This window comes from Sinohyriopsis cumingii, chromosome 11 (assembly GCF_028554795.1).
Source record: "Sinohyriopsis cumingii isolate HCF-2022 chromosome 11, ASM2855479v2, whole genome shotgun sequence".
In the NCBI taxonomy this organism is placed as follows: domain Eukaryota; kingdom Metazoa; phylum Mollusca; class Bivalvia; order Unionida; family Unionidae; genus Sinohyriopsis; species Sinohyriopsis cumingii.
In genome coordinates, this window is record NC_142971.1 from 85,033,494 (window position 1) to 85,058,363 (window position 24,870).

Below are 24,870 nucleotides of genomic sequence, written 5' to 3' on the forward strand. Positions count from 1 at the left end.
TATTAAGCAAATTTAGAGAATTAATTAAAAGAAAATGTTTCAGCTGCAAAAGATAATTTTTTTTGTGCATAGTTGTCTTTTTCTAGTCTTCTTGGTTTAAACTGCTTAGTTTCAGTGTTTTAAGGCGACATATCCAGTAAGATTCCTTTATTCCTTTTCTTTCCTAGTTTGGGGACTCCAGTTAGGGGTTTGTGAACAATTACAACATATATATATATATATATATATATATATATATATATATATATATATATATATATATATATATATATATATATATATATATATATATATATATATATATATATATATATATATATATATATATATATATATATATATATATATATATATATACTTACACATGGTTCTTTCCGGGGTTTTCACGGGTTCTTCCTCCACCATTAATACTGGCCGCCATGTATAGCCTATCGTGTGCTGAAAAATGGCATTAAACCCTACAACAACAACAACAACACCTCCACCTCCAAAGAGAGGGGTATAATGAATAATGAATAAGAATCAATGATAGTTATTATCACTAGTAAAAGTTAAATCTGGACCCTGTGGAAATGTTTTCTACTGTCCAACATGGTTTTTGATGTAGACATTTTGATAATTTAGGCAGGAAAAAATTAATATTATCATTTACACTTTAACAGTTTATTGTAACTCTGAAAGACTCAGCTGCAAAAGATGAAACTTTCCCATGATGCACAAGGTTTACAAGTATAATGGCTAAAAAATGGAAGCTGAATACAGGATAAACAGATCTACATGCTATGTAGGCACGTGTTTTACAGATTCTACTTTCAGGATAATCAATTCAAGAAAATGTTCAGGATAATCAATTCAAGACAATGTTTTAAGATTTGAACTGAATAAGGCTGTTCCTCGGTAATGCAAAATGATGTAGCAATAATGAGACATGAAACCATTTGCCTTTGTATTGGTCTAGCATCATTATACAAGTCTTTATGTCTTATGTAAAAATTAGAAACATACCTACAAACAAGCACTGTTGATGTGGCAAGGAATGTTATCAAAAATTCCAACGAAATATACAATAACTCATGTTAATTTTGGAACACCAAAATGAACCATTAAAACAGGCAAGTGTCTTATTGGGACTGAATATTAAAAAGAATATTGAATACACATATTATTTCATGTACAGATAAATGATATCAGAGTTGCCACTAAGACTGATTTCAGTCAAACTGTCAATTAGGGTTAATTAACTGAAAGACATTATTTTGTACAAAATGCTAATTATCATCATTTGGAATAACATACAAAAATAATGTATAACATTTAAATGCAATTAAATTACATTTACAGATTGTGATGACACATCCGCTGTACATTTTGATGAAGACATATTGATTCCTTACAAAAATAAATTCAATTAAATGGGGCAAAGGAGCCCGATGTTAATGTGAACAAAAGGCACAAGGTAATGAAAACATTTCAGTTGAATTTCATTTGGATAAACTTAAAATTTCCTCCAGTAAAATCCTGAAAATTGTGAGCCACATTAACTCCATAAGAAATTTCATAGAAACTGTCAGCTGTATTACTCTGAATTTTCCAATAATACAATTCAAACTTTACAGTTAGAAGTTAATGATATATGTGTATCGATTTGGCTTCAAAACTTAATTTGCAAAAACTAGCATTTACATTCTATCCCTTCTTAAATGAAGAATGCCATTTTAGTGATAAAATTATGGTGGTCATATTTCTTTAAGGTGAAAAAATAAGAAATGTACATACATGAAATATTCTTGAATAAAAATATATTTCAAACAAATCCTCATTAGCAGTATAACTATACACAGTTATGTTCACAAGCAATCACAATAACAATACCCTTTGAATAATCATAAAACAATGACTGTTTTGAACAATACATCATCACCATAGACTGTTTAGAACAATCCATCATAAACATTAACTGCTTTAAACCATATATCATAAACATACTGTTCTGAACAACTCATCATAAACATAGACTGTTTTAAACAAGCCATCATAAAACAAACTGTTTTGAATAATCCATCAAAAAGAGACTGTTTTAAACAAGCCATCATAAACATAGACTGATTTAAACAAGCCATCATAAACATAGACTGATTTAAACAAGCCATCATAAACATAGACTTTTTTAAACATGCCCTCATAAAACATACTGTTTTAAACAAGCCATCATAAACACACTGTTTTGAATAATCCATCACAAAGAGACTGTTTTTAACAAGCAATCACAAAGAGACTGTTTTTAACAAGCCATCATAAAACACACTGTTTTGAATAATCCATCAAAAAGAGACTGTTTCTAACAAGCAATCACAAAGAGACTATTTTGAGAAAATGTACCTTAATCCTAATGAGAAATTTAATGATGGATCCGGCACCAAAAAAAAAAGTAAAAATAAGAATCTTGCAAACTTAAAAAGTTCAAAAAAGTTTTACAAAACAGTTTTCCAAAGGCTAAGCTGTTTTGCCTCAAATACAACATGCATGTAAATGTGTATTAATAATTTTAAAAGTTACAAAAATAGTTTAGTACTATACATCTAGCGGAAATACTGGACAACAATGAGCAACCTTTAGTAAAAAATATGGTTAAGAACACCCTACCTACAATAGTTTGAACAAAGAACTTTTCAGTTCATGCCTTCTGCATCAGTCTTCATTATTAAAAATAGTACAATGCTTCTCTCTGTTTCTTAAGAACACACAACTGAATTAAGTACAAAAGTCTTATTCCAACATCTTGCATTGTAGCAAATATGGCATTACACAACATTATTCCTTCAATGCCTGTCCTTATTAAAACTTCCATGACCCAGGGTACAAAAATCCCAGACTTTCCTGAAAACTAAAATGCCTTTACTTATCCTTAACATATGGAAACCAATGACAAATATAAAAGTCATTATAAAAGTACATAAATCATGCAAACACATGTATTTGATTATAAGACAAGGGACTCCACTTAAATAAAATATACATTATAGGGCTGTGACCTTATATTTTGTTAAAATTGTTAATAAAAACAAACTAAAACAAGAAGTATAACTGACAAAATAAAAATTAAGACAGGCTAAATGCTAATGCAAGTAGATGCATGAATGCTTCTAGGTTCTGAAATAAGAAAAATAAATTGTCAATGCATGATGCTTGTCAGATTGTCAACAACATCTTACTAACCAAACAAGAACAAAAATAGGGACAAAGAAAGAAGCATTTTAAAAGTCCCTCATGACCTCTGTTTTTCGAAGTGTTGTTGTGACAGATGGATTGGCATTATTTTCAGTGAAATCATTTTTGTTCGAAACAGTATATAATGCCAAATTTAAATAAAATACTTTGTGATATTTTTGTTCTAAATAGTATCTATTGAAAAAATACTCCAAGATACTTTTGTTCTAAACTTATCTAATGCAAGAACACACTTTGTGATATTTTTGTTCTAAACATTATCTAATGAAAAAGAAATACTTTCAGATATTTTATTCTACTTAAACCTTAAATGTGTAGCAGGGAAAAGATTAATCATCACATATATCTTTCATTAAATAGTAATTAAAAGCCACAAAAGTGGGGACAAAGAAAGAAGCCTTTTCAAACTTCCTCATGACCCTTGTTTTTCTAAGTGTTGTTATAACAGATGGATTGCATTATTTTCGGTGAAATAATGTTTGTTCTAAATGGCATATAATGCCAAATGTAAATAGAATACTTGGAGATATTTTTGTTCTAAACAGTATGCGATGCAAAAACAAATACTTTGAGATATTTTTGTTGTAAACAGTATCTAAATGCAAAATTTTACTTTGAGATATTTTGTTCTAATTAAGCCTTATATGTAGAGTAGGGAAAAGATTAATAATCTCAGATATCTTCCATCAAGCGATGTTGAAAGTCAGTTGAGATCACATCAGTCTGCTGATGAAGTCCTTAGTGCAAGGACATAAACTTCAGGCTAGTTTTCTCTATTTTTGTGTATGTATTTGAATGTTAAATACATTGTTAAATATGAATATTACTACACAGTTAAGTTTTCACTAAAGCTTCATTTGATATATACTATAATTGAATTAATTATGAAAGACGAATATATACTTAAAAACTTCCACCATTGTTAGCAATTACTTTTTTATACCTTATCCTTATTTAAGACCGATAATGCCAACTCAAACACTATAATATCTCCGGACTATAAAACCTACTGTATTTTATGTAATGTATCATACACAAAAAACAATTATTAATTTGTGTATGAAAAATTATATGTAAAAAATACATAATGGTACAAAGATACAAAGTAAACATATTTTGTCTCATTCTGCTCTCAACTCAAGAACCAACTTACAATAAAAAATAAAAGTACTCAAAAACTTTTTTGTTGTTATTAGTGAACAAGAGAGAGGATAATGTCTCAGTGTGCAAGCTCATCTGCATTTAGAGCATATGTAGCTGTTATGTTGTGCAGTGTTGGTAAAATGATTAAGATGGTTTCAGGCCAGGCCCTAGGGCAAGGCAAATGAGGCAACTGCCTTTGGCCTTGCGCTTTCAGGCACCCCACGCTGCTGATGGAAATCAATGCCCCAATGCAATTTTTTTGCTTGCGGCCATGCTCATTGCTTGCTGCCTTGGGTCCTGCACATCTTAGGGATGTTTCTGGATGGTATGAACATTTATTAGTTATGGGTATTATTTATTAGCACATTTTACTCAATGATACGAGTCCACATTGTGAAGAAATTAAGCATGTATTGTTAAAGCAACAATAATCTTATTATCAAATTGCAATACAAAAAATAAAGAACTAAAACCACATTTTTGTTAATGCATGCGAGCGTGTGTGTGTGTGTGTGTGTGTGTGTGTGTGCATGCGAGAGAGAGATAAATGAAACAAAATTTTGACACTGCACAAGACCATATTTATTCAGGGCGGTTTTTATTTGTAGCTTTTGCAAAGAGAATCAAGGCCATATTTTCAGTTACCTGACAGTTGTGATAATCATCATGTATTACAACCCTACAAAATATATTCCAATATGTTTGCAGACATTATCATTTTGTTCATTCTTTTATCTCTGGCATAAATTAAAAAATTCACAGCTTACAAAGAGTCTCTGTCAGAGACCTCATTAAAAGTGGGCACAATCTGCAATCCATGAGATATGATGTGACAACTGACACACGTCAGAGGCACAAGGAAAAAAAACATGAATTCTGATACTGGCAAATTATCTATAAAAAGTGTAGCTTGACTATACCAATAAGAAATATATACAAATATTTATCAAGTGTGATAATTTTAGAGTTCTTTTCAAGGTGATGACTATATAATAAGCATGTAATTAAGTATCAACAAAGATATACTTCCAGGAAAAATATCCTCTGTATGTAAAAGAAAAATTTGCATACATTTTACCCTTTACCTTGTATAAGAGCTTTTTGATGCCTGTACCACATTGTCAAAGAAATTGCTATCGGATGCCTGTACCACATTCTCAAAGAAATGCTATTGGATGCCTGTACCACGTCCTCACAGAAATGCTATTGGAGGCCTGTACCACATACTCACAGAAACGCTATGGGATGCATGTACCACAACCTCAAAGAAACGCTACTGGATGCCGGTACCACATCCTCACAGAAACACTATTGGATGCCTGTACCACAACCTCAAAGAAACACTACTGGATGCCTGTACCACATCCTCACAGAAACACTATTTTGATGCCTGTACCACATCCTCACAGAAACACTAATGGATGCCAATACCACATCCTCAAAGAAATGCTACTGGATGCCTGTACCACATCCTCACAGAAACGCTATTGGATGCCTGTACCACATTCTCACAGAAATGCTATTGGATGTCTGTACCACATCCTCAAAGAAACGCTGGATGCCTGTACCACATCCTTATAGAAACGCTATTGGATGACTCTATACGGTTCACAATTAAGTGCATCTTGGATGCCTGTGCACCATTCACATGGAAGCATGTTTTGATGCCTTCAGTAAATTTGTCATTCTGAGATAGTTATCTTGGCACCGCCATTGGGGAAAACCCCCTATATATAAAATATTACAGGCATTTAGGCATTTAGGCAGGTTTCTCACATACCAATGTTAGCCAAGCCTGTGACTCGAACTCACGCAGCAGAGGTGAGATGGCAGTGATCCATAATGGTGAGTGCTTTAGATCACTCAACCACTCGGGGCCCCTGCTTTTTAAAGTATATAGGTCATATTCTCCACTTTTCAAAATGGTTGCCATGAATTTTGTTCACACTTTCTTGAGTTTCGACGATTAGAACTATATTTATGAAGGCTTCAATAAGTCATACATAGGCTCTGATATCAATGCAGGCAACAGTGATTTTTGATAATTTATCAAATTCTGACGATTAAGTGACACACAGGCCTCTTTGCGCTGAAATCAAGTAATGTGGGTAGAATTTTTTTAAAAGCAATAGATGTATGGAAATCCTATTTGAGAAAGAGTTAGGAATTATGGTATTGTATCAATTCATTTCAAAAATCTATTCAACAGAACATTGCAAGTATGTCTAAGATAACTAAAGAATCTAGCATTAATCAGTAGTTTATCATATTCATTTGCAAATATAATAAATGAGAGGAGAGGAGATGAACCAAGACTAGAAGCATATAATGCTTACTTTCACAGATAGGATTCATATGGAGAAGAGAGTTCCAAAGTTTATAGTGAACTTAAAATTCCTGATTTGGCACTCAGATTTGCTCAAGACTGTTAAATTAAAAAAAAATGTAATCAATGGAGCATTAAAAGTAGATTACTGTAACCTACCTTTGCTTGTGGTAGTACTCTCCAAACAGATCTTTCTACATTCAATACTGTAAATAGACCAGTGTCAGTGAAACCCGACTAAAAGTAACAATATAACCACTAGAGCATATTTTAATTGGGTCACTTTGACCTATATTTGTCTGTGGAAGGCAATACCCTCCAATATAAATACACACATGAAGTATCAACACTGTAAACAAAATGGTGTCAGAGAAAAACTGAGGCCGATGACAGAAAAGTCTTACTTACGCTTCACAGTCAAGAAAAATGGGAGGAAGCAAACATGTGTATATCTGTACTGTATTTATCAACACACACACATAAGTATATCTTATGTTTATGTATTGGAACAAGCAAAACATCATTTATACTTTAACATGAAATACAACAATACTGAGTGAGTCACTATACCTGATTGATTGTTTAAATGACTATTTGTGCCTCTCTTCAATGTAGCATCTCACATATGGCAAGTTGTGTGTATGTATGCGTCTGGGTGATCAACTACTATTATAATAATAATATTAGTACATAAAATGTTTATCAAAAATAACTTTTGATATTCTGAAATTGTTAATCAATATGAAAAATATTTTTACAATATACTGCCTGGCAAAATCATCTTTACATTTTTTTATAGACTTGCATTTACATATGTACTGCACATAAGTCAGCTTCTAAGAAAATAAAGCAAAATTTAATGTGATCCCTTTCTTCACAGAAACATCATGGGTTAGAAAACTGCGACATAAATGTTTGTGTGTGTAATGTTATAATTCCTATTTAGTCCAAAACCTTTATACAAGTCAATGTACTGCTGATGAGGATTAATCATGACCACAAGGAAAATCAGAGTAGGTTGTTTCCTCGTCACTCTCTTTTATTATGCTGACAAGTTCATCCAAACGGTCCGCCAGTCGTAAAGTTCTTGCCTCTGGGCTCTCTTGCAAGTCATCAATTACCTTCAAATAGAGATCAGGATAAATGCTAAGTGAGATAAATCATTATCTGATGATGATGATCATGACAATAATCAGCATTTAAAATCTATACTTAATACCATCGCCTTCACAGTAAGATGTATAGCAAATAAGTATTATATCTGATTATATACATGATGCAAATTGACTTTTTCATCACAACTTTTATTAATTTTACTGGGTAATTATTAAAAATCATTCACTAATTAATTTTCTGTTGTTTGTGTCAAGACTCAAATGCATGTTTAATATGTTTAATAGCAATGAAAGACTGCACCATTTGTGTGTGTTTGTGTGTTTGCATGTGTGAGAGAGATTTTTGTTGTTGTTATGGGGTTTAATGAGATTTTCAGCAAAAGATATAACTGGTGGAGGAAGAACTCAGGAAAACTGCATGATGAACTATGTACCCATGAGAACCTACACAAGCTACAAATGCCCTGTGGAGAATACTTTATCTCTGAGAGGAGTTTATTGAAGCAAATCATCTGCATAACTTGCAAAACTTTGTCACATGGCTTCACAACACATATGATTTGACAGTTTACATATTATAATGTAAGAGCTCAAAAATGATTTCTCCAGTTACAGCTCAGCACTGTGTATTCATTTGTCAAGTAAAGAAACAATCAATAAAACTATTTTATTTTCTCCAATATGTAACAGGTGCAAATTAATGTTGATTATTTATTTACATAATACACAGAATAATAATACCATTACTAGACCATATCTGTTTTCTGGGTAATGGTGGAAGAAACTCAGTTTGCAATTAATTAATCGGTTAACATATCACATGTTTTTTGCAAAGCTACAGACTGTGACAGTGAATATATAACCAGTCTCATCTTCATGTGGCCTCTACTTAGATAATTCCGTTGAATATAATGTAAATGCTTCAAATCAAGGAATTCATCTGCAGCACTGATATTACAGACTTGTGATTTGTTTAACATAGTTCATATGCAAACACATGCTAGTATTATACTCTGTTGAATAAGTCATATGTCTAAGAGAACAGTGTTTTCTAAGTCAGTAAATCTGATATCTAAGTCAAATTGACTTTCTCTTGTTGTGAGGGTATTGTACTAACAGAAAATAGGATCATCTGGTTTGATGATTCCAGCATGAACAGAACTTGAGAAAGTCAATGAAGTATGAAATATGAGTCATGGTGACCTACCTTTAGCATTCATCAAAATGAACTAAAATAACAAGACAAAAACTTGACTTACATCAACCATAAAGTTGTCAATGACTTTGAAGATCTCATACAATGCTGACATTTTACTGTAGGCCAACTCTTGGTTTTGTTTCTGAAATAAAAAAGGCAAAATGTCTTTTCTTTAATCTTATTGTACTAAAGGCAACATTTTGACTTATTCTGGATCCATACAGAAGTTTACACATGTATGCTTGGATGAATGCAGCTTATCATTTCACTGAAACACTAAATAATTTTCCATGTAAAAGTATCAATCTTTTCTTGAACAAATAGAAAGATTTACATTTAAATTATTCAATATTCAAATTATTTTCATTTCAATTGGTTCTGGACTAACATGTGGGATACTTTGGGGGAGGGGTAAACTAATTTTTCTCATGTAATATTACCTGATGCTGTTGCATAGCTTACTCTTTTCTGGGACAGATGGATGATGAGAATTCATACTCCCAAAAAGGTAACTTTCCAGAAATATTTTGGAAATCATCCTTGTGACATGGCACATGCCCAGTATTCCTCACCCTTTTCCAAGGGCATATATACACCACTTGTGGGGGATCACAGTGGAGTGGGATGAGGGAATCTGACAATAGCAATAGATATGCTATTACATTATTAAAATTAGTTCTACACCCCCACCCCTCATTTTAATATCAGCAATTCGTTATCTGTTATTTTGTAGATGAATTTGCCAGATCAGTGGGAGGCTGATGACCCACTAAACTGGAAAAGAAAAAGAAGAATTACTAACCCTAATGGTAGAAGTGTACAATACTGTAAGATTGTATCCACTTGGATCACTTTCTGTGCCACAATTATGGGCCCCAGACAAAAAAATTGTGTTTACTTTGGTGCACATCGGAATAAAGATAGATGGAGGAGAGAAAGGTAGTGTGGGATCACTGAAAGGTGGCTTCCTCCAAAGACAAATGAGTTAGATAGGTCCATGAGGTAGCAATGGCTCAAACCTTATGGACTTTAATAAGTTCTTTCAATTGTCATGACAATCCACCTCTAAACAGTGGAAGCAAAAATATCAGCCAAGACTTTTAACGGAAGAAAATGATAATTCCTACTCTTTGTTCTCCCTTTAGAGGCTGTCAAACAGAAATGTACAGCCCCAACTGGGTATAGAAGTAAATTTTGATCATCCCCAGCACAGATACAACTGAGACTGGGATCTGTAAAGGAAGTGAAGCTACTGAGGAAAGCTTGTTTTTTTTTTAAAGAAACTGACTCATAAATGCTACTGGACCACAGACAGTTCAAGTTCCATAGACAGAACATGAAGCTCACTGCTTTGTCTCAAGGATGCTAAGGAAAGCAATAAAACATCTTGAGGACAAGGTTTTTGAACGACGCTTCACCAAAGACTTAAGGGGGAGGGGGTCAGTTAAAATCACAAGACACGAGAGATTCCATCTCAGCATTAGAGTCTGAACCACGAATTTTTTGTAACTCAAAATATTTGATCAGAACAGCAATATGAGATTCTGAACTAATGGTCAGGCCTATTGAAAATTTGTGTGTATTCGAAAGGGCTGCCCTATTACCCTTGATATTAGAAACTGAGCACTGTCTATCTTCACAAAGGACAAGAAGAAAAACGGCCACTGTGCTCTAAGATTAGAACATTCTTTACTGCACCAGTTGCTAAAGATTCTCTACTTGGCATCATAGACCTTGGATGTAGGGTGTCTATTGGCCTGAGCGATGCACTTGGCAATTTTGTTTGAAACCTTGTCCTGGTGGATAGATCATTTGGGATGAGTCAAGCATAAGGTGAGAATATGGGGTCTGTTTTGTCGTGTGGAGCAATATCCTTGGCTGGTCAATCAGCAGGTCAAGAAGATCAGTGATCCATGATCATTGGGGCCACAGATAGGCTCAAAATGAGCTCAGTAGTACCTGTAGGATCATCCTGAAGGGTGGGAAGTGAACAGATGATCCCACTTCCTAAGTGTTCTTGTCTGTGACTGAGGAAACATAAATGTGAAGATTGTTGTTTAGCCTTGTTGCAAATAAGTCCACCAAGATCCTTGAGGACCATCCTGTCCCTCCTTGATGGACTGTCAACCAAATTATTCTATTTTGTGAAGAATATAGTGAACTCAAGGGGTAATCCTTTCCAATTTTTCCCAGTCAAAGATGTTTAAAACCTCCCTGCAGCGAGAAGGAACATATGTGCCTCAAATTTACCTGAGGTATTACTATGACAAATGTGTTGTTGGAGGAGACCATCATGTGGACATACCCCTAATAAGAACACTGTCCTAATTTCCAAATTGTTGACGTGGATGGCATACTCTTCTGGGAACCATAAACCCTGAAGAATTGGCCTGTCTGGCTCCAGATAAATGCCACACCATGAATATGATGCATCTGCAAAGCAGAAAGGAGTGGGGTTTGGGGGCATGCATTTGGTCTCTGACAAGAAACTGGGCAATATGATCTGTCATATGATGCAGTTTTCAGTTTGCTAGGAGACACTGGTGGAGGTGCAAGTGCAGTCTGTCTAGAGGAACCAGGTCTGCTGCAGAGTTTGATGTTGCTAGAAGGAACAGAGCTCACAAGGTCTGGGCTCTGAGCATCTTTGTCTACTCTTTCCTGCAGGACATGGACTAATCCCCTTTTTTGTCAGGAAATTCATCCCCATGAATATAAAATTTTGAGATTGAACCAGTTCGAATTTCTCTAGGTTCAGTAATAGACGTAGTCTGGTCACAATGGAAAAATTTCAAGCCAGATCTTGTATGATGGACTGTAACCAGTCATTGGGGATCAAACAGTCATCAAATATACTGGAGGATTGGGATCCCCAGTGACAATGGGTGGATGATAACTTCTCCCAAAAAAGCTCAGACTGTGCAAGCTAGGTCAAATGGCAGAGTGCAAAAGTGTAACACCTCTCCATCGAAGCAAATCCAGTTGAGGAGGAAAGATTGGGAGGTGAAGGCATGATTTGTGCAGGTTGATGGAGACCAGCAGAGACATTAAGTCTTAAGGTATTCATGACAAAGACTGACTGTCTCCATGTTACCATTATCAATAATTATTGCAGAACACAGCCATTGCTGCTTGTGTTCGGAATCAAGACTTACATAAAATCTATTTGTTGTATTATCAATGGTTAGTCGATTTTAATTCAAACAAAATCAAACCAAACACCATTTCAAGAAAATCACAAAAGGAACATTGCTCACAATTATTAATGAGCGATAGTTATAAGGAATGTCACTTTTCATAATTTCTTGGGCCTAAGCCTGGATGAAACTCTATCTTGACATATAAATATACCAGAAAAAAACTACAAAAGCATTGGAAATGTTACATATACTACGAAGTTTGGAATTCACTTTCTTTATTTCATCTTTACATAATCTATTTTTGGAGCACAGTGATATTATTCAGGTTATTCCATGGACTCAGTATAAAATGATACTGAAAAAAATACAGACAAGCAGGAATCATGTGCAAGTCAGCCGAATCTACATCATATGCTAGAATATCAGAGGAGGCAAAAACTTTCAACAAGATGCTACAAACAAAGATATCATTTTTCAAATGCAACAGGGTACAAGTCCTGGAAACCAGTAGGGCCTTAGTTTTTAAATGCACCCGAGTGCAAGTCCTGGATACCAGTGGGGTCTTAATATTTTCAAATGTTCCAGTGCAGGAGTCCTGGAAACCCTGGGGCCTTAGTTTTTTTTAATGTACCAGGGCACAAGTCCTGGATCTCAGTGGGACCTTAGGTTTTTCAAATGTACCAGGGCACAAGTCCTGGAAACCACTAGGGCCTTAGTTTTTAAATGCACCTGGGTGCAAGTCCTGGATACCAGTGGGGTCTTAATATTTTCAAATGCACCAGGGCATGAGTCCAGGAAACCAGTGGGGCCTTAGTTTTTTTAGTGTACCAGGGCATGAGTCCTGGATACTAGTGGGGTCTTAGTTCCCACAAGTGTCCTGCAGGTTAGTAATAGCCATCTTTGTGAGATTTAAGGTGTAAGAATGATTGCCAACTATCAATTTTCCAGAGCTGACATTCAGGAAAAACTATACATATCACATAAATTATTTGTACTGAGAAAAAAGAATTTATTTTTCTATGTCCTGATATTTACATTAATGAATGAGGACTGTATGCCGTAGGCAATTAAATATTACTTATTTTTGTTTGATGATATTTGACTGGGTTAAAAAATGGGCAGTTGGTTATCTTATTAATTCCACAATCAAATATATAATCATTCATCCTTTTCAAGCAAAAACTTGAAAAAAGGCATCTTTGCATATTTATTTTTTTCCTTTCTTTTTTCTTTTCATTTCTGAATACTTTTAAAAAGTTAAAGTGATCTAAACATTAGGTGTACAAAGTTACTTTTGTGATATGTCAATGTTAATAAGCAAAATCTACACTTAAGCATTGTAAACCTTGATCGTCTGGATTTGTACTTTAGATGTATTGTTAACCTAGATTGCCTGGATTTGTATTTTAGATGTATTGTAAACCTAGATAGCCTGCATTTGTACTTTAGATGTATTGTAAACCTAGATTGCCTGGATTTGTACTTTAGATGTATTGTAAACCTAGATTGCCTGGATTTGTACTTTAGATGTATTGTAAACCTAGATTGCCTGGATTTGTACTTTAGATGTATTGTAAACCTAGATAGCCTGGTTGTTGTTGTTGTAGGGTTTAACGCCACTTTTCAGCACAAGATAGGCCATACATGGCGGCCAGTATTAATGGTGGAGGAAGAACCCGGAAAAACCCCGGAAAGAACCACTGGCCCACGAGAAGCTACTGGCAAGCTTTCTCACATAACCACATTAGCCGAATCCGAGACTCGAACCGACGCGGACAGACGTGAGATGGCAGTGATCCGTAACGGTGAGCGCTTTTGACCACTCAGCCTCTCGGGGCCCCCAGATAGCCTGGACTTGTACTTTAGATGTATTGTAAAACTAGATAGCCTGCATTTGTACTTTAGATGTATTGTAAACCTAGATAGCCTGCATTTGTACTTTGGATGTATTGTAAACCTAGATTGCCTGGATTTGTACTTTAGATGTATTGTAAACCTAGATTGCCTGCATTTGTACTTTAGATATATTGTAAACCTATATTGCCTGGATTTGTACTTTAGATGTATTGTAAACCTATATTGCCTGGATTTGTACTTTAGATGTATTGTAAATATGGCACATTATCCAACACTAATCTTTCCTGTGGAATAAACATAAAATGAGTCTGGATTCCTTGTTTAGTTTGAGGAATACTGAAAAATATCTGTAGAAATAACCTGATGCTTGAAAACAGACAAGTTTAAAATTAAGCATTTCTGCTAAAGCCTTCCATGTACTTTAACCATATCTATTTATCTGACAGCCACATGTTATGGAAACCTATCAACCTTCTCCACATAAATATTTCCTTTCTAAAATACAGGTAACAGCGACATATTCAAGTTTAAGTATTTCTTGGATATCCATCCTGTGCTCTACTTGCATTCACTCAAATTGCTCCACACAATTTAATTGACAGTGCTTTAAAAATAATATATTCCGTTGGCTAAACAAAGCTCATAGAAGATGAAAATCCAGGGGCCATAGCTCTTCTTGTGATGACATCGAATGGTGGAAATCTAACTCATTCAGAATCTCATCAATATAAAGGTGCATGATAACCTTTCATTAATTTGGCATATACCGTATTTACCATTTATACTGGGCCACGATAAAATATATTTTTTCTTCTTCCTGTCCCAGAACTTATGATAAAACCTTTTTTCACTTAGGTCATATGTCCCAAGATGTAAGAGATGAAATAAATTTGTATTGCATTTGTGCTCCCCCCCCCCCACTGCAAGGTGCAACAAAATAAATAAATAAAACACTTATCTGATAATAAAAAGAATGAAACTAACCTTATATTGTTATCATTTATTCCTTTTTTTTCAACAAGAGCATTAAAGAATAAAATATATCCATGAAATCCATATATGTAGCATAGGCTTCCATACTGTACAACGTATTGCCTATGTCCAATAACACATGCCATTTTGTTCATTGACATGAACATTGAGCAACAAATTGTGTGTGGTTGTGCTCGAAGGTTTGAATTTGTTATCTGACTGAAAACTGGATCCAAAAAAATCACAAACAAGAAGGAAATAATCAACCAATATCTTGAAGACAACTGTCATTCATACATGACATAGTATTAGGTGCAAAAAATCAAGACTGAATTATATCCAGGTCTACTGTATGACAGTATCTTGCAAATAAAAATCATTATTTGAACACGCTTTCACTTGAGTGTAAGTGACAATCTTTTTGCCAGCATGGGTTACAAAAGTATCATTACTATTGACCCACAGACATCAATGCTCCTTTGTATTAATCATAACTACAGATGCCAAGCAAATAGAAGCCTGGGTGGTGAATAAACACAACTGGCAGCAAGCAGTAAACTCCTTCTTCGAACCTACTGACAGGACATAAAAGACAAAAGGTTATTTTTATTACAAATCAAACTGACTGCAGAAGCCGACTTTTGTTATTTTATTTTTAAAGGACATCACTACAAAGGTTATCTTATTGCAAAGCAAGCCAGCATCAGAAGCCAACTATGAATTCTTTTAAAGAAGCCAAATTTTTTTCTTTTCTGACTATACAAAGACGGCCAAGATATGGAAGCAAACATTGGTTCCTTTTTACTGGTATTCATGGGAATTCTCAAAATAAATTGAAACAATGGAACAAATTTTAAAGCAACACAATACAGTGCTTCTTGAATGGATGTTGATGACCCAGCATCACCCAGAATATTTGGAGAAAATAAAATCATGTGATGAATTCATGAAGGCCAGAAGAGAAAGAAGCAGACATTTTCGCAAACGAGAGGGAAGTAATCAACCAATATATTGAAGACAACTGCCATTCATGCATGACACGGTGTTAGGTGCAAAATAACCAAGACTCTATCATATCCAGGTCTACAGTATCACAGTATCTCACAAATAAAAATCATTATTTGAAAACATATTCACTTGAGTGCAAGTAAAAATCATTTCATTAGCACAGTTTACAAAAGTATCATTACTATTTACCCGCTGACATCAATGTTCATTTGTATTAAATGTAACAGTTCTACAGATGCCAAGCACATAGAAGCCTGTGTGGTGAATAAACACAGCTGGAAGTGAGCAGTAAACTCCTTCTTCAAACCGTCTAACAGGACATCAAAGACAAAGGTTATTTTTATTACAAAGCAAGCCAACCTTGGAAGTCAACTTTGGGCACTCTGAAGCCATTTTTTTTTAAAGGATATTGATACAAATGTTATTTTATTGCAAAGCAAGCTGACACTGGAAGCTGACTATGGATTCTTTTAAGTGTGCTTATTTATTTTTTTTAATATATAAAGACGGTAGAGATATGGAAGCTAACTTTGGTTCCTTTTCACCGGTATTCATTTGAATTTTTTAAATAAATTAAAACAATGGAACAATTTTGAAAGTGGCACAATATATTGCTTCATGCATGGACATCGGTTACCCAGCGACGCCCAGAAAATATGGAGAAAATAAAATCATGTGATGAATTTGTGAAGGTCAGAAGAGAAGCTGATGATTTCACTGATAATGTGATCATTAACATGGATGAAATTCTAGTGTACTTTGATGGCATTCTTGGATGTACTGACGATAAGATGGGGGTCAAAAGTGTGAGGATTAGACTGGTGCATATTTGAAAAAAATCTGACTTTAGTCCTTGCAGTTTCTGCTTCAGGTGACGTGTTGCCTCTAGCAATTTTTCATGGTATGAGAAAGCTAAAAAAACATATTCATGTACCAAAAGAATGGATTGTTCATGTGCAGGAGAAGGGTTGTGTTGATGAGTTGTTGCTGCAATGGATTAACGAGTTTTATCTCAAGTACAGTTTTATATTTTTTAAAATAAAATTTCAGTTGGAGTGCATTTTATGACATGTAATTTTCGAATGATTTAAAAGGTGTCCCACAACTTATGACTTGAAAAAAAAACTATGTGTCCCAGAACAGAGAGTGCAAAAAAAAATTACTTTTAAAATTAATTTATGGTGTCCCAACATATACGGTAAATACGGTACACAATATTCCTGAATAAAGTTATGCTGTGGAAAGCAAAGTAAGGGGGATGGGTAAGCAGGTGCCATAACTCTTCTAAGCTATAATATGGAACACTAGAATTACACCTGAGTCTAAATTAGTTCAACTGGTCTCATCATTATTAAAGAAAATTTGTCTGACATCCAACAAAACTTAGAGGATGAGCAATCTGGGGCCATCACTCCTGCAAATAATGCCATGGAAATCATAGTGATTCAAGAGCTCATTAACCTGAAGCCAAATTCAAAATCTGGTTGAAATCCAACACAATTTTATAAATTATATTGTGGAAATAGTCATGAGAATTATCATGGAGCCACAACTCTTCTAAAACACACACTGTTTGAGACGATGTACACCACAAACTGTATCAGAATACTCTAATCAGTTTCAGAACTATGCTGAGTAAATGAGTCTGCTGTAGTAGATAAGTGATAATGAGGGGAAAAGGACAATAACTCTGTCATACTTGGACTTGACAAGACACCCAAGCACAATAGACAAATAATGAGGGGAAAAGGGCAATAACTCTGTCATAACTGGACCTGACAAGACATCCAAGCACAATAGACAATATACATATCCTCCACCTGTCATGGTTTATACCCTTAATGTGAATTTCATCAGAAGCATTATAATATTGTGAGAAACTACTGATGTCACAAAGTGTTCAGCTGAATTGATTTAATTAATTTGTCATTGAAAAGTGTTTATATTTTCTCTAAATCTTTTGCAAGCTATTGTTTTTCTGCTGGCTGTCAAAATTTATGTGTATCTAGAAGTTTGTCCATGATCTGTGCCCCTGTAATAAAGGCCATATGACATACGATTGGAATGTGACAATTAGATTTTTTTTTACCTCCATATTAAAATAATCCAATGAAGAATTTCATAATGCATATTTTTCTACTGGACTTACTTTTTAAACATGATATAAAAAGTGTATGTTATAGTAACCAAGAATTTGCAATGCCTCTGTCATCTCAGAAATATCTGTGGTGGGTTTCCTACTAACAAAAAGGGTAAAGAAAACCAACATGCAAATAGTGGCCCTGGTTTTAACAGTTAACACTCACAGCTGGGTTACAAATTTGATGCAAATATGACATCTGATAAATTAGACAATTTTATTGTATTTCATTGGATTTGAATTTTAGTATTTATTTAAATCTCATTTCATCAATCATTTACTTTATAAATGATGTCAGGATCTTAAAACAAGTGCATAAAGTCATGAGAAATATGACACACGAATCAAGGACAGGCATAAAATTAGGTCAGTCAATGATACCAAATGACATCCAATTATGTGTAATACTTGTACAGCTATGCTGGTTACAAGAAGTATGAATGGATGAACAGACTGGTTTATAAAGAGACAGGTTAAATGGTGATTATGATAGTATTCCGACATCTTGATGTGAGTCTCTAATAAGGGTCAACCACTATTTTTAATATTAATTAGTTGGGCAATTTCTAACTTGCCCAGATCAATCAATTTTTAATGTTAATTAGCTGGGCAACTTTTAACTTGCCCAGATCAATCAATTTTTAATATTAATTAGCTGGGCAACTTTTAACTTGCCCAGATCAATCCTATACATAAGCTCCATTCAGGTAACTGGATATCCAAACAAATAAATGACTACAATTGTGAGGACTGTACCTTACTGAGTTCCTTATACAAACAAATAAATGACTACAATTGTGAGGACTGTACCTTATTGAGTTCCTTTTACAAACAAATAAATGACTACAATTGTGAGGACTGTATCTTATTAAGCTCCTTATACAAACAAATAAATGACTACAATTGTGAGGACTGTACCTTATTGAGTTCCTTGTACAAACAAATAAATGACTACAATTGTGAGGACTGTACCTTATTGAGTTCCTTATACAAACAAATAAATGACTACAACTGTGAGGACTGTACCTTACTGAGTTCCTTATACAAACAAATAAATGACTATAATTGTGAGGACTGTACCTTATTGAGTTCCTTCATGTACTGCTGGAAATCTATTGCAGTGATGGCTGTTGCAGACTTCACATCTGAGTAGAATTCATTAACCTGGTCACGGTACTCATCCATCTCAGCAGTGAACAGTAATTTGTGGGTAGCAGACTCCTGGAATGTTACAGAGCAGTATCTTCAGTTAATGTTCAAACAAACCTTGGTTCAAAATAATAATGAAGAAAAATTAATGATGAAGGAATGACTTAGCATTATTAAGTTCAAATCCAAACTTATATATTAACAGTGAATACTCATAGTTTTAATCAAAGGCTTTCTCCAACATTTACTCATTCAATCCATTATCCATCCTAGATGATTAATGTTTCTTCTTCTTTATTCTATCCTATACCTTAACCTCAACCAAATTGTAATGCTCTAGGGCTCAGCATCCTACTTAAATTACAAAATGTTCATCATGAAAGAAATGAGAACAAAATATGAACCGTAAAAAATGAGGACAAGAAATCCATTAATGGCACTATGTGCCTAATCTGTGTCCTATGGATCAAAGTATATAACACAGCATTGAAGAAAAGAAGTTTAGCAAAAAGATTAATGCAGATCACTGGAACATGAGTCAGTTGTTTTTAGTGAAGAGGGCTCTACTATTCATGAAACATCTACTTACCTGACTTTACAGGCAACTGTGTCTAAGAAATCAAGCTAAACTAGGAGGTTAATTCATGTCACTGCATATGAAATATAGGACACAGTTACCAAGTTTGTAATTAAGTTTAAAGCAATCCTTCATGTTGAATCTATACACCAAGTTGCATTATTTTGTTTTGTCTAAATGGTGTAGTACCATGTATCTGATCAGGTTATATTACTATGCATAGAGCACAGTGACCTAGTTTTGATTGATTAGGTATACAGCTTTATCCCATGTTACATGACTCTGCAAGCAATTGTGTCTGAGGAACTAATATAAATACAAAGTCTAAACCAGAGAAATTTAGTGTAAAGCAAAGGTGGGCCCTATTCCGAGAACCAAAATATATATTAAAGTGATCAACCAGACTTTCACTGATGGGTATAGTACTACTCAGGACAAAAATGTACAAACCAAGCCATTTGATTCTTTGAGTAACAGTGACTGAGAAAATGACTCAAGCATACACACTAACCTTAGTGTTGATCTCAGACAGACTGATATCAACAATCTACAAGCTGAAATTGCTTTAAAACTTTGCCATATTAAAATCTACCTCAAAAATAAAAAGTCAATAAACAATTTTATAATTTATGATAACCTTCTTAATACTTGACATCTACATGGTTATTCTAAGCATCAGATGAGTCATTTATTGGCCTTAAACCTATAAAACAAAGAGTCTGAAATACTTTCCACATGTCCCTATTGTAAAAGCTAGGAAACAATAGACCAACCTTGTTAAGATTATGGGAGGTGGTAGAGAAGCTATCGATGAAGGTCTGACTGATTATCTCCAGGCACTGGTCTGTGTATCCTGGCTTGTTGATGTCGAACACTACATCTGGCTTGGTGATAAGAAACGCCCAAAAGCGGATTGGATAACTGAAAGCAATGTGTGACTTCAATTAATGAGGGTACAGGATTTGCAGCTTTTTTATGCATCTTCAGGCATGATAGATCTAAGTCTTAAGTCATGGTTATGAAGGATAAAAAATGTCTGTTGAAGCGACTAAACCTCTTTTGGCCAAAAAGACAGAAATTCACATGAACTTTATTTCTATAATTTGTTTATTCCTTCGAATTACAAAGTATAAAACCATCAGATATTTCTGTGAAATTCAAACATACCAAATTTAGTAGCAAAAATATTTTTTTACATTGACCAGTAGAGCTAAAAATGACCTTTTCATTGAATATGCCTCATAAGCAAGTAATTGTAAAATATTTTGCTATCTAAAAAAACTGTGGTATTTAACTTGTTTCAATTTGTCCAACTCTTCATAAATCATTATCCTGCAGAATGTATCGCACACCCATAATTTAAGTAACAAAGAAACAGCTGCTACTGTGAATAATTTTGTTTATAATTAATATTCAAATGCTTTAATTTGAACGAATACCTTTGCAAATTTACAGAAATATTCTAGTCACTTTTTCTGCTTCTAGTTATCAAAATGAGAAGCCATTGTTTTAATATAAATAATGAAACAAGACCAGAACTTATTGTTCATGATATTGACCAAAACTGTGACTAGACAACTCTATATATATATATATATATATATATATATATATATATATATATATATATATATATATATATATATATATATATATATATATATATATATATATACCTAATCTCTTTATCTAATGATTTTTTAACTGAATACATTGCTATTAATGAAGACATGATAAATTTGATACATTTCTAAAACTAACAAAAATATTTGCAATAATTTCACCTGCTGATCCATGATGGAAAAAAAAATCTGTTCATATAATATTTTTCCTAACTATTAAGATCTGTAATCAGCATGTAGTAAATTCTACATTTGTCAAAACCTCACAAGATGTGGTTTTATACATATCTTTTAAGGTTCAATTAAGCTACATTTAGTACAACCAACAAAGATCTTCCTGAACTTCACCTTTAGCATCTTTCTAGTTTGTCAATACAGTGAAAAACTGTTATACATGCTTTGTTATTAAACCAAATAGAATACTGCAAGCTTGTGGCATGGCTCCTGAAATTTCATGAATTGCTTGAAGTTCTTCAAAAGCTTTAGTGCCAAAATCTGACTTAATAATTTGGCAAGATAGGTCATAATCTTTATGAAAATATCATTGCTTCTTCCTTATCTTGAGTTAACTCTTTCAAAAGTTGATAACTGTTAATTACTCCTGAATCATTAACAACAAATCCATTACAACTTTTTCTGTGTTTGTCTTCGGTACATCCTGGGTAGAATCATTGCTAAATCAGCGTACAGTGACAAAACTCTGATGTTTGCCTGAATACATACCCAAGCACCAAACAATGTGGTGGTCTACAAAAGTTTCTCACCTGAATTTATAAATCAATTAATGTACCAACCTATGTGAGGAAAAACAACAGATCACCAATGCCTGTGCAATCAATTATCAAACACAACTGTTGAAACATGTTTATTGCCACACACTGCTGCCATTCACCTTAATCTCATTTTTATAAAGTCAGAAAGGCAGACTTCAGTTCCAAATCACTATCATGCATAAAATAAAAGCTTCTTTGTCATTCTAATCCTATAGTCTCATGTTTTATACATGTCCTGTACAGCTGTACTGTTGTCAACCATTGACTGGAGCAGAACCATTTAAGTTGTAGGGCTGGCAGGATTTCATATTATATTCAAAGATATTATTGTTCCCTGTTTTTGCTCTGCAATAGTGCAAAGTCAGTTATACACTTCTTCCAGGCAATTATACAAACTTTTTAAATTGTTCATATCAAGTACATTATAATATCCATATCAAAAACCAATTGTATGAATTTCATTTAAAATATTCTGCAAGACTAAATACAAGTTTTTCTTTAGAAACTCCCAATGTCTAATTCATACGTTTTTATGTCAGCAAAATTAGATGTTTCAAGCAAATATGAATGTATGTACCAATGAATGGTTTCTCTGCACCCCAATTTATTAAATATGTAATAACTGTTTCAAATCTTTCTCATTTAATGTCTTTTCAAGTTGGTAACTGCATCAGTGAAGTCCATAGTTTTGCAGACACATACCCTCCCCCACTCCATCTTGTAAGGTTAAGAGGAATCATTTCTTCAGTTAACCGACTTGGTTGGATACTGCATAAAGCAGTGCACAACATGATGCCACTTGTGTACCACAACTATTGTGATACAGCAAATTTCACAGTAGTCTAATTTGGTATCATTAAAGCAGTATTATCACAGCCATGTGCTGGGATGTACCTCTTGTTGAAATGAGTGATTTACTTTTATTTGATTATATAAGTTACTGAATTGACCCTTACCACAAAGTGTGGCACAGACACACTGTGGCTAGTACAATATCTTGTCTTATACACATGTTGTACCTGTTCTTTTGAGTGTTGATGGTAGCAGATAGGCCTGGTAATAACTTTCCTTGAAAATATTCACATTTTTTAAATGTCATTTGGTTTTAAAATCAACTGACTTATCTAAAAGATTATTTTACATGCAAGCTGTGAACCCAAGTCAGAAATGTGCAGCTGTCCAACTCAAACAAAAACCAATTTGTCCCAAACATGGCCTGACTATAAATATCATTTATCCTGGATGCTGGGCTGTCAGGTTTGCTTCAGCCATAAAGTCAGTAAAATTCTGTAAGCAGCATTTTGAGATGAAGTTGTTTAAATGTTTTTGGATTTTTAGTAATGGTGGCCATATCTGATGGTATTACTTGAAAAAATTTTAAAACCCTTCATGCAAGGGTACTCTCTTTCAGATTTAGGTGAAATTCTTTTGAGCAGTTCTTGACAAAAAGTTTGTCTAGTTTTGGTCAACTGTGTCAATATTTAATAGTGGATTGACCCCATTTGTGTACATTTGAAGGCCATTAATTGCAATGATGCTTTCTGTCAAATTTGGTCAAACTTGTTGAGTGATTTTTGAGATGTCATTGAAATATTTTTGTAGTTTTAGTAACAGCAGCCAAACATGATGGCAGATCAGCACCACGTGTGTACTCTGATGGCAGATCAGCATCATCTGTACATTTTGAAGACAGACTAGAACCATTTGTACACCATCTGTACACTTCAATGACAGACTGACACCAACTGTACACTCTGATGGCAAACCACAACTATCTGTACACTTTGATGGCAGACTGGTACCTTCTGTACACTCTGATGGCAGACTGGCACCATCTGTACACTTTGATGGCAGACTGGCACCATCTGTACACTCTGATGGCTGATCAGCACCATCTGTACACTCTGATGGCAAACCACAACTATCTGTACACTTCAATGGCAGACTGACAGCAACTGTACACTCTGTGGCAAACCACAACTATCTGTACACTTCAATAGCAGACCAGCACCATCTGTAAACTCTGACGGCAAACCACAACTATCTGTACACTCTGATGGCAGACTGGTACCATCTGTACACTTTAATGGCTGATGAGCACCATCTGTACACTCTGACGACAGGCCAGAAATATCTATACACTTTGATGGCAGCCTCGCACCATCTGTATACTCTTATGGCAGATCAGCACCATCTGTACACTTTGTTGGCAGATCAGGACCATCTGTATACTTTGATGGCATACTGGCACCATCTGTACACTTTGATGGAAGATGGGCACCATCTGTACACTCTGATGGATGATGGGCACCATATGTACACTTTGATGGCAGATCAGCACAGATCAGGACCATCTATACACTTTGCTGGCAGACTGGCACCATCTGTACACTTTGATGGAAGATGGGCACCATCTGTATACTTTGATGGCATACTAGCACCATCACTTTGATGGAAGATGGGCACCATATGTACACTTTGATGCCAGATCAGCACAGATCAGGACCATCTATACACTTTGCTGGCAGACTGGCACCATCTGTACACTTTGATGGAAGATAGGCACCATCTGTACACTCTGATTGCAGATCAGCACCATTTGTACACTTTGAAATCTCTTTCAAA

At 34.4% G+C, this 24,870-nt stretch overlaps 1 protein-coding gene across 1 annotated transcript in view; it reads right to left on the minus strand.

Annotated features, from left to right (window-relative positions):
* Window positions 1-647: 647 nt before the first annotated feature.
* Window positions 648-24,870, minus strand: part of LOC149788893 (plexin-A1-like) — a 159,867-nt gene continuing 135,644 nt past the window's right edge. Inside the window, exons 21-24 of the mRNA XM_089973565.1 lie at window positions 20,624-20,771; window positions 19,205-19,345; window positions 9,072-9,152; window positions 648-7,818 (exon numbers count right to left, since the gene is read on the minus strand). Of these exons, the coding sequence (XP_089829691.1) occupies window positions 7,684-7,818; window positions 9,072-9,152; window positions 19,205-19,345; window positions 20,624-20,771 (505 nt within the window). The 3' untranslated portion in view covers window positions 648-7,683. The remainder of the gene's footprint in view (window positions 7,819-9,071; window positions 9,153-19,204; window positions 19,346-20,623; window positions 20,772-24,870) is intronic.